This window comes from Perna viridis, chromosome 7 (genome assembly GCF_037379345.1).
Source record: "Perna viridis isolate PV_CMFRI_1.1 ecotype Kerala chromosome 7, ASM3737934v1, whole genome shotgun sequence".
Taxonomy (NCBI): domain Eukaryota; kingdom Metazoa; phylum Mollusca; class Bivalvia; order Mytilida; family Mytilidae; genus Perna; species Perna viridis.
The window spans coordinates 37,982,622-37,994,232 of NC_142451.1; the positions used below are offsets into that span (position 1 = coordinate 37,982,622).

General features: G+C 30.8%; 1 protein-coding gene across 1 annotated transcript; it reads left to right on the forward strand.

Moving 5' to 3' along the window:
* The first annotated feature begins 1,435 nt into the window (after window positions 1–1,435).
* Window positions 1,436–7,305, forward strand: LOC148612584 (uncharacterized). Its single transcript, XM_088594169.1, has 6 exons — window positions 1,436–1,546; window positions 3,702–3,953; window positions 5,001–5,066; window positions 5,397–5,483; window positions 5,857–5,976; window positions 6,682–7,305. Exons 2-6 carry the CDS (start codon window positions 3,720–3,722, stop codon window positions 6,814–6,816), a joined length of 642 nt encoding a protein of 213 aa, XP_088450295.1. The 5' UTR covers window positions 1,436–1,546; window positions 3,702–3,719; the 3' UTR covers window positions 6,817–7,305.
* Window positions 7,306–11,611: the final 4,306 nt, after the last annotated feature.

Consider the following 11,611-nt stretch of genomic DNA (forward strand, 5'->3'; position numbering starts at 1 on the left):
CGGCTTAGCCAGTCGACGAGATAAGCATGAGAAACTCCCTCTCGTTGAAAAAATATTAAATAATCTAATAGTCACATCTGTGGGGTTTTGACATGCATGTTTCTGATTTTTCCTATTTTGCCTGATTTTTACAAAGATTGCTCCTTAAGAATGTGACCAAATGTTACAGTACCATTTTTACTTCATTCTTCAACAAATATGTAACTAGGCCACTAAAAAGATGTATATAAATCCTTTAGAATGTTAAATGCGGTGTTTCCTTTAATTCCATAAGAAATCGACCGCATGCGATTTCTCACTCTACTTAAAAGGTGACATTAGACTTAAAAAATCTTTGATAAGGAGTACTTATAAACCAATAATGTATTCGTCAGAATTAAAATTTTCATTTTCTGCTTCCGCCTCAAATAAGACCTTCTTTTCATTTTATATCATAAAAAGTACTTATTGTACTGTATGATTTATTTCTCTATATTTTTTTTATTAAAAACAAAATATTTTTACGTCAAAACTAAATTTCGATTTTCTGCTTCGCCTCATATATAACACTTTTTTATTCTAAAAATTCTTCCCAGTCAATATGTCACCTTTACACTTGACCACGTGATTTCTCTCGATTGTTTAATTTGATTCTAGTAGTACATATGAACCCTATAAATGGACAATGTTATTAATAGACAAAATCATGTAAAAAGTACAAATGACCGCTGTAAAATCGAATAAATGTCTATTAGACCTGGTAATAGAATATCATTATTTCTTGCACTGTTCCTTACCCTTTTCGCATATTTAGTATTTGTTCAGTAACATACAAAGAATAGTAATGCGAAGCGGTGGATGCTATCTTTAAACACTGAGTGTAAGTGTTATTTACTTATATCATATTGTAGCAATGAATCTAAAAGACATAGTAGTTAGTATATATATTATATATATATATATATATGATTCTTCGTCGAAGCTCAAGTGTTTGTATTTATGAAATTTAAGGGTTTTTGTTATTTAAAAGCATTTCTATATTTGCTGACTACTTATATTTTTTAAACATTTCGTAACTTTTGAAAGAGACCGCACCTACCTTTTCATTATTAATTTCAGAGTGCATTAAAATTTAGGGTAACCATTGTAAAGTTTATGGAAAGAATTCGAAGGACAAAAAATAATCAATGACAAAATAAACTGAAACAACGAGCAAAAAGAGCATATTACAGCTATTTTCTGACAGACAAGAAATGAAAACCTTATTTTGAAGTTTCACAAAAATGATGAAATGAGTTTTTGTACAAGATGAAAAGGTTTAGATAATACCAAAGAATATTCATGTTTGTGTCGCCACCAATCTACCGTGTAAATTGTGTTATATAAAAGTTTCCTTATATAAGATTCAGGTGTCAATCTCCACGCGTTTGAACATTTTATGCAATAAATTCACGTTGTGATTTTGCACACCCTCTGCACACCATTAGCATATATGAAGCCAAACTGTACTGAAATGTATAAATATGTGTGACACTTCATCTGGTTATCATACATTGCCAGACTTGTGGTAAGTGACATAATTGAACTTATAATTGAAACGTTTTGTCATCATTTTGCAGGTCAGTAACCTACTTTTTTTTGGACAAATTTGAAAACCTTATTATATTTCTTTTTGACTGTCTTAGATATTATTTTCTTGCACGAGGGGATTTTCTCTAACTGAATTTTAGTTCAATTGAAGAATCATTTGTTATAATTCTTTAAAGAGTACAACAAATATTTTTTATAACAATTTTGTTGCAATATTTTTAATTTGGTGAACAAATTTAATTATTGCCGTTAAGATTGTTCTTTATTTAAAATGAACATTGGGAAATACAGACAATAAAAGTGCGCTGACTTGACTACATACAAATGAGGCTCAACACCGCGGGAAAATGCGAGGCTGTGTCGAGCGTTTTCACCGGTTTCAGCCAGTTTCGTGTATCAAAGTTTATGTCAAGTCAGTCTTTACACTACATCAAAAACGTTTTTAAACAAGAATAACAACGTTTTTTCCACTCCGGCGACATCCTGCCAACTTATTCAGTCATTGACCTTATACACTTGTAAATACTTTGAACGAACAATGCAATTGCCTTACTCAAATAGAATGACTGTAGTACTAAAGGGTTAAAACATATATTAAACGATATATATATACATGTACATAAGATTATCTTTTTGTCCTTGCATCTTTGTATCAGGTCACGATTTTATTGTATTCCCAAGTTGACGATTTTAAATGAAATTGTGTTGTTTCTGAAATTTCGTTATACAACTCGATAATAATGTATTACTACTTTTATTTACAATACTATTAAGTACTTCTTTATCTAAGAATCAGGCAGAATGTGTATGAGGTGTGGTCCGTAAAAAAGTTGAGATTTTATTGCATTTTCCAAGTATTTATTCTTCATAACTCCAGAAATAACCAGCATAGTGTCTGTACAAATTGCCCTTTTTTAAGATATTGATAGGTCAAATTTAGTAGATATATACCATGGAAAATGGCGTGAAAATTTTCCGCTCTTTTCCTCTAAATAGGCAGTCAAAACATATCTACGTCACAGATGCTTCAGGTAAAATTTAAATAGCTCGTTATTTGTTTTTAAATGTATTGAAATAATTGAGGCTAAAAGACCAAACTGAGAAAAATGATGTGCTACCCATTGCCTGATGCTACCCATTGCCTGATGGTACTTGAATCTTCTCGATAATCAAAGTATAATATATCTGTGATTGCCTTAAAATAACTTTTGTTACTTCGTGACTTGAAAAGCTAATGCATAACTAATGTTTAACTCATCACTTCTTTCAAATGTAGGAACAGCCGATGTCTTATCAAATTTTGACAACTTATGCAAATTAATACTTTTCATTTATACAAAAAATAATCTTCTGGTAAGTCAATGAGTTATTCTTTTTCTAATTATGAATTATGATTTTTAATTAAATTTGATTTAAAAGAAACAAATCGAAAACTCTGGAAAATTATATAAAAAACGTGATGACTGTTAAGCATAGGCTGCAATGAAAGTATGATTGTATTTATAGTGACTAACTGAAAATGACATCTTTCAACGTAACGTTAATCTTGAAATTTCTTATTTATTTCACAAAAATGTAAGAATTATACTGTACAATTCGTCTCTCAGTTATATATTTTTTTTGTTTCAGATAAAAGATTTGTGTGCATATGCTTTGCTAATTTAATAGACTAGCTATTTGTTTTCATGTAATTTCTGCTTACCAACTTCATAGTTGCCTATCCATATGAAAATTCAGCAAGTAAAATAATTTTACAAACACAGCAGAAATTATAATGTGACTCAGGAACTTCCACAAACATGTTATGATAATTCGAATACATGCATACAAGGCCCAATAAAACTAGAATAACATGTATGTTTAAAAATTAAAATTATGTTTTCCTATTATTGTTACTTCAAGTTACGGCTACAGTGAATGATTGGCATAGTATTGAATTATTGTTATTCATCCCAAAGTATTTGTTATTTTTGTGTTCGTGATAAATATATATATGCTATAAAGGTCGAATCTCATTTTGTTAGCTAGAATTTTTTCAAATCCGTTTTATTATAACAATCTGTTTTGAACAATAACACCTCAAAGTTATTTTATAACTCGTTCTCCTAATGAATTTATTTTAAACAATATAGTCGAATTGAAACTCAAAGATGAAAATCTTCATGTTTCCACGAAAAGAGGCCAGTCCGAAGGACAGATTGGGGGCAAAACTGAAGATGATTGGTGCAATCCACGTCGTCTTAGGTTTGGCTTGTGCTGTGGTTGGGTTCTGTGCCATTGGAATCGACCAGGCTAACATAGACTTTTTAAAAAAGGAAAATAAGACCGTGGAGGCATATATTATCCTTGGATTGGATTCAGCTCCAATCGTATCATCCGTATGGGTACGTATATGTTTAAGATCAGAAATATTACAAACTTCAAATACTTGTAATATATTCCTTTGTCATCTTTGTAGTAAGTCGTCAATATTGAATTATAAGTAATTTAATTGTTTAACACCAACCAAATCCAGTCTATTCACAATGTGTTTTTGGTAAAGATGAAACATACCTTGAGTCTTTGCATCCTGACATTATTTTTTCAAATGAGTTTTTGACGCGATTGTATTTCATTAAAAGAGAAAACGCTATAAATGGAAATAAAAACTATTAAAAATGTATAATTTGAAAGGTAACATCGTAGAGCAGTAGGTGAACTGAAAGTATTTCTGCATCGTGAAAAACGACCTGTTTTCTCAATATGTATCTGAGTACATAAAGGCAATCAATTATTGATACAATTTACATCCATTTAGTATAAGAGTAATCAAGGGAACCAAGGTTATAGCAGTAATCAAAAGAATGTAATCCAGGGACAAAGACCAGAGATGGAAAACAGACATACACAACAAAGAACATAAAGTGACTAAAATCATACATACAATATAACAAATGCAACTGAGCAACTTCTGAAGTGGTGACTTCAGTCTTGTAGCAACATAACCCTGCTCCAGAAGCCTATTTGTTAGAATTCTAGCGCGATATGAAAAGTCTTCGTAGTCTCGGCAAGCTCTAGCATAACGTATGAGTTGTGATATGAACACTCCATACGCAGGTGCTGAAGGGATGTTGCCATAGATGAAAGGAAAGTTGACAATTTTGAATGAAAAGTCATCACGTTCGTCGTAAAGTTTGGTCAATAGTTTTCCTTTACCATCGATTTCTAAGTGTAGGTCAAGATATGAGGCTGACCTCACAGTGTATGTAGTATCCTTTATAAGTTCTTTTGGATAGATGCGTATAAGTTTCAGATTAATCTTCACATAAAAATCTGGATGTTTTCTTATCACACAACAGTGTACTTCATATCAATATATATTTTAAAAACTACTTTTATTTTGGAACAGCATTTGTTAATCAGATTAGTGAATAGTAGCAATTTATTTCCAGATAGTTATTGCTGGTTTAATTCCGAGTTGCCTTATCTGTGGATCTGACTACAACCTCATTAGAACGGTAGTTATTACTACTTAATATTGACACGGTCCAATGCCTTACCTTCACGCAAACTATGCTATCAAATTACATTTAGACAGAAAAATACTTAAATGATTTAATATTATACTAATTAAATATATATATATATGCAGCACAAAAGAAAATTCTTATTTTTTATTTGTATATTACTCACTATTGAATAACAAAGTAAATTGAATCTTGTAAAATCTTGCGAATTGCGATCATTAAATTAAATTAATCTTGTCATCTTCCATTCTACAAATCAGAAAGAAAAATTACATACATAACAATATGAAACTCAATCTCTTCTTTTTTTTCGACTTTCAGAAAGTTCTGTTCATGGTTTTCAGTATAATCGCTGCTTCCTTGTTTGTACCCATTATGATTTTAACATCTGTAGCAGCATATATTCTAGTAAGTTGATCTGCAAACATTTGTGTTTTAATTTTTTATATCTGTTTTCAATGAAAATGTGGATACACCCTAACTGTCAGTCCTTTATTTATAACCTTTCCTTTCAAACTTCAGACATTGTTTATATCTGAGATAATAAGGGTAACAACAGAATTATCGAACACTAATCTCATCATTAATCAAGTCAAGTCCAAAATAAATCTAGCAAAATAGATATTACACCACTGGAGCAAACACACTTTGATATAAACCAGTAAAGTAGGTTCATTATACTTACAGAATCATTATCGAAATTTAATTTTAACTAAATCGTTTCGAGTTTGCTATAAATTAGGATGCTCTTCGTTCTGAATTTAATTGCATTTAATTCTAGCGCGAAAGTCATGAAGAGCTTACTGCTGTAACTCTAGTGATTGCCGGACTTGAGTTCATGATTGGAATGATTGCTTCCTGTTTTAGCTGCAGGTCACAATGGGCTGCTTGCAAACTTGAGGTTAGTCTAATTTATGAGGAAGCATTTCATTTTAAAAAGGGTTTATGGAATCCAACAGTATTCTAGAATAAATGATAGGTGAAAACCACAGTTAATTGTTTTTTGTTGACCATAAAAAATGCTAAAAACGCCACAGGAAAAGGCTTATTTAGTATATCTTTATGGAATTGAGAGAAACCCTTTTGATGGTAATGAAAATCATTAATGCCTCATTATTTTTTATTTAAATACTTGGGAGTTTGAAATAATACATCGACTACCTAAGGTAAAAATGAACAAAGTCGACAGTAGAAATGAAATGACGCAATACATTAATCCATCTGTTGTCATGTTTGTCAGGATCAAACGAATATTTTAATGTAAATCATAGAGAACGTTTGTAACTTTGTATACATCCAAACACGGCTCTCTCTGGAAAATTCATTCCAGCGATGACCATAGAAAATCTTTTGCGATAACCTCCTACGAACTCTGTGTGAATTATTCGTCATTATATCAATACTCAATTGCTTTTGCATAAATCCTTTTTGGATTCGATATTTTAACTTTATGCTTGATGTACGTCTTAACGTCAGATTTAACTCGGAGATTTTCTTGCTGTTGGTCAATAAGAATGGGCATTTTAATTAATAGTTATGCCTGTAAAAAGGATTTGTACTATGGTTTTTCAAGTTGTACAAAATAATGACACATTGTGATTCACAGGGGAAAAGAAAGAAAGAATTGCGTGAGAGGTATGAAGACAAAATGCGGAAAGAGAACAATGAAGGACAGATTGAGAAAGAGAAAGAAGCTGAAAACAACCTCACAGCATACGACCCACCTTCATACAAACTATAGGACACTTCTTACAGAACTGCATTGTTTATGCTTCTTGTAGCAATTTATGCCATCGCAACAGCTATTGATACGTTTCTAGAAAAAAAGAACAGTTCTCTGATAAATTAAGTAAAACAAATTGTCCGGGTTGAATAATTTGGTGGGGTCAAAGTATTTTGAAGTTCGCTTGTCAATTTTATTTTGAGATACATGTATATGTCAGCGAAATGTAAAACATTTTAGCAATTACAAAACCGGCTATTTGAAATAATATGCATGTTAATTTTAGTAACCGAACAACAAAATTCCGGCTTGGAAAGCAAATAGAGATATTCGTTGAAGTTTGTTTTGTAGTCGATGACATTGAAAAATATTGGTCTTATAGTCTTCTGTCACTTATTTTAATTGTTTTCTTTTTTGCCATATTCATAGAGCTTCTCTGTAGTGAAGTAATATGAGCTTTTGAGCTTTGCCTCGTTCTCATTTTATGATAATAAATATACACGCTTATTTCATTTCAAAATATGTCATTATCAATCGCTGTAAATATTCTACTCTTAAGATATAATCAGTTGAGAGATCATACAACTGAAATAATTAGAATAATAGACTGAATTTAACGTTCAATTCCACATTATGGTTCGATCAACGGAGATATGGAGGACCCTTACTCAATCAGTTGTCTATACTAACAGCGTTTCGAAACATCCGATGACATGACTATATAGTATTATATATCGTTTTCCTCATGTGTACACATGCTAAATTCTGAGTCTGTGTCAATTAGTTGTCACGTTTTTACCATTGCGTAAATTCAAAGAACCCGCATAAAAAATCCTCCATAAAGAGTGAGCACTGCATATAGACAATTAGACCTCTTTCAACTTTTTTTCTCATACTAATGAGATGGAGTCAAAGGTTGATTTTAATAATAAATTGCGTAAAAATTAAAATCCTGAGTAATTTAAATGATACTTCCGTTCAAAAAGGCGGAGATTTGTTACGTAACTTAAATCAGAAAAATGGGTTAATGCTAAAAAAAAAGAAAATGAGCATCTATCCATAAATACAAAAATCTTAAAAATAACTCAAAACGTTTATGTTTTTAATCAAATTATTGAATCGCAAACAGCGTTGTAACGACATAATTAAAAAAAAAACCGGCGTACATAGGGAAAATGTGCACCATATGTTTGAAAATGATATGAAAATATAGAATATGTGCATATAAAAACACACAAATACATGCTATGTTCACAGCCATACGAACACTATTCTCTTTTCGTAAAAGAAATAAAAATACCAAATCACGTCCATAAATTACTTCGATGGTCCTAAGCATACGGGTTTTGTTCATATGTTTTAATGTTGGTCTAAAACATATAAACAATATTTGAAAATTGTATGATTTTGACATTTGAAAAACATATGTTGCAGTTTTCCCAAAGTATAATAATATAACAAAGAACAGATGCACCATCGTATTACCTTATAAAAGATAGTAAATACTTACAGGGATCTCCAAAGGTTTTTTTCAACAAGTGTAAACATACCTTTAAGTAAGCTAATTCAAAAACTAAGAAAAACATTTTTGGGGGTACTTTTTCTGAAATTCCACTCCATTATTTTATTTTTAGCTATTGGCCTTGCCTCTAGATTGCAACATATAAAAGAAGACGGGAGACTATACACAAGAGATCACTATGTATCATCGAGTTGTAATCATGGGAACCAAGGTTATAGCGGTAATCAAAAGAATGTAATCCAGGGACAAAGACCATACATGGAAAACAGACATACACAACAAAGACCATAAAGTAACTAAAATCACACATACAAAGTAACAAAAGCAAATGAGCAACTCGGACTCCACTAAAAACTGGGACCATGTACCAGGTGCACCGGTAGGGAAAGCGTCCTCTGCTTTTCTAGAAACAACCACCGAGTTGCTCATAGTCCGGGGTAGACAAACGAGGAAAGAGAAACTATAAAAGACATAGTTAAAGAACACCAATTACTTAGTGGCAAACTTGTGTATCATGAATATTTTTTTATAAATAGGAGCACGCCTATAAACCACATCCTACATGCACGGCATCACAAATGTTTTACGTGTGGTTCTTTTCATAAAAAGAGCGTTTGTGTACCGCCCATTATTGTATCTTTACATGGGGTTTAATTAAAAGTTTCTTTCAAATATGCAATTCTATCATATCGGAACATGGTTATGTTGCTACAAGATTAAATTCATCAATACAGAAGTTTTAGGGTCGTCATCAGGAACCCGTAGATCGTTACGGTGTATTCATCTGCACCATGAAAACTGATTTGTTCAATGTGTCATTGTTTTCCTTCCTTCTGTCGTCTACCCCGGGCTTGACTTTTTTATGAGCAACCCGGCGGTGTTTTTAGAAAAGTAGAAGACGCTTACCCTTGCTCCCAGATTTTAGTGGAGTCCGAGTTGCTAATTTACTTTTGTTACTTTGTATGTATTATTTCGGTTACTTTATTTTCTTTGTTGAGTTTGTCTTTTTTCCATGTCTAGTATTTGTCCCTGGATTACATTCTTTCGATTTCTGCTAGAATCTTTGTTCCCTTGATTACCCTTTAAACATTTGCTTACTGTTGAGCACAGTTTAAAATATGAAGTTCATTATTTAGTTGCTATACGATTAAGATGAGAAATTCAACCAAAAAAATGTAAAAGCTTCATAAAGCATAGCCCTATCTTTATTTTCAAATGTTGTTAATTTATGCTCCTATTTGTCACGCTTAAGAAATGTGTTTCCTTAATATAACCATATTAAGATAACCTTAATATAATAGTAGCGTAACTAAATTGGGCTATAAATTTATGAATATAGTAATTGCATGAATAATATTTCACACTTTCCTTCATATAAATGTATAAAAGCGATACGGCTGGCATTTAGTATTATGTATGATAATGATTGCTACTCTATTAAATGCATATTATCATTTTATCTTATTGCTGCATGATTAGACATGGTTAGAAAATTTCCTTTTTTAATTATTTACAAAATAAATTAAAAGGAAACTAACACGACGGAAAAACTTCCAAAAGAAGGATTGTAAACTACTTTGATCATTGACCGAATATATTTTATTCCAGTGCATGCTTTATTTAGAAACAAATAAGTACATAAAAATTGATGCATGAGTACCACAGACTTACCGATCGGACGATATAGAGTCAAAGTTCTCCTGTTTCATAAAAGGTTGAAACTGACCTCTTTAACTCTTCAACTGCTAGTTGCATTTTTTCCAACAGATAATTCATTTTGTGCATTTGAATTATTGAAATTCGTCATTATGAGCATGCATGTTATTTTGTTTAGCTTTCACCTGATTTTGTAAAACAATCAAGAATTCAAACAAATACTAGTTCATAAGGTGTTTGCAAGCTTTATTTAATCAACTAATATATAAAATACATATATATACATTATATATATACATTTTATGTATCTATACATTTTTCAAATCATAATGATTTAAAGATCTTTTTATAGAAATTTTACTGTCTATGTTTATTGCTACTAAAATCATTGATTTTGTTTACAAGTCAACATAAACTTAAACAAATCAATTAGATAATAAACTTATCTCTTTTTAAGTATACAAATGTGGATTTTCGGGAACATCGCTTACATATTTTGTCTCGTGAATTAACTAGAACCATTCAAAATATGTGTGTTTAAAAATAATATCAAGAATCGCTGAGATATCATCGGGTCACATTGGCAGAGACCTTCAAAAATAACAAAATTATCATTTACATTAAAAATTGTTTATATACTTCTATAAAACTGAAAAATAATGGAATAGGGAACATTAAAAACCAAATTTTTTTTATTTTTTTTTTGGGGGGAGGGGGCATTTTTTCAATGTAGGTATATATGGGTAAACAAATTTGTTTCAACTCTTTTAGTATGTTATAGACAATCCCATATTTAAATTTATGTTAGCAGACAAAACGTAAATGATTCTAAACTAACAGTAAAATATAAAAAATATCAATTATAGAAATATTACAAAGGAGAAGGTCTGGTAAGGACCTTCTTTGGCCTAATAATTTGATCATTATTTTTAGATTATTTTCAATCTTATTTTAGCTTTTAGTAGTAAAGTGTTTACAAAAACTAAACATCAGCTATGTCCCATTTCAGCCACGTTTTAGGCGCTTTTAGGATCATATATCTTCAAATTATTACCAAAAACCAGTCGAATCGCCTGAAATATACGTTAAGTAATTTAAGCAACATCATACAATTTTTTTGAGGTACAATTTGATGTTTGGAGAAATTTTTGCCCTAACCGTACCTACACCTTTCGGTATTTCATACATATTTCAAGGACTGATCAATTTCTAAAAGAGGTTTTCCAACTGAATGATTCCTTTGTTGTATATATTTGCTTTTTTAATCAAATAATTTGAAAGATAATTTTGATGTAGCAGATTTCAGTAATATCAATAGTCTTTTTAAAATATAAAGCATTCATTGAAACCAAAATTAAAAAGGTCATGCAGGAGCTTTTTTTTTTCTATATCTCTCAATGATATTTCTTTTATACCTCACTAAATACAGAATTCGAAATAGAAGAATATACCTTTTAATTGAGTCAAGTTTTGAAATCAAATTACTTATAACCAATTTATGGTAAGTGACTGTTCACTGGCATTTAAACTGACCGTTATAAGAATGTCCTAAAAGGAAATAGAATATGCACTTAAGAATCAGACATATGGTAATCGTTAATTGTACTTGTAATCAGCTGTAATCAATAACACTTT

Bases quoted from the DNA above. Each gene is read 5' to 3' on its own strand.
- LOC148612584 (XM_088594169.1), top strand. From the start codon at position 3,720: ATGAAAATCTTCATGTTTCCACGAAAAGAGGCCAGTCCGAAGGACAGA. The intron at 5,484-5,856 runs GTAAGTTGATCT...ATTTAATTCTAG, and splicing joins CTGTAGCAGCATATATTCTA to CGCGAAAGTCATGAAGAGCT. The intron at 5,977-6,681 runs GTTAGTCTAATT...TGTGATTCACAG, and splicing joins GGGCTGCTTGCAAACTTGAG to GGGAAAAGAAAGAAAGAATT.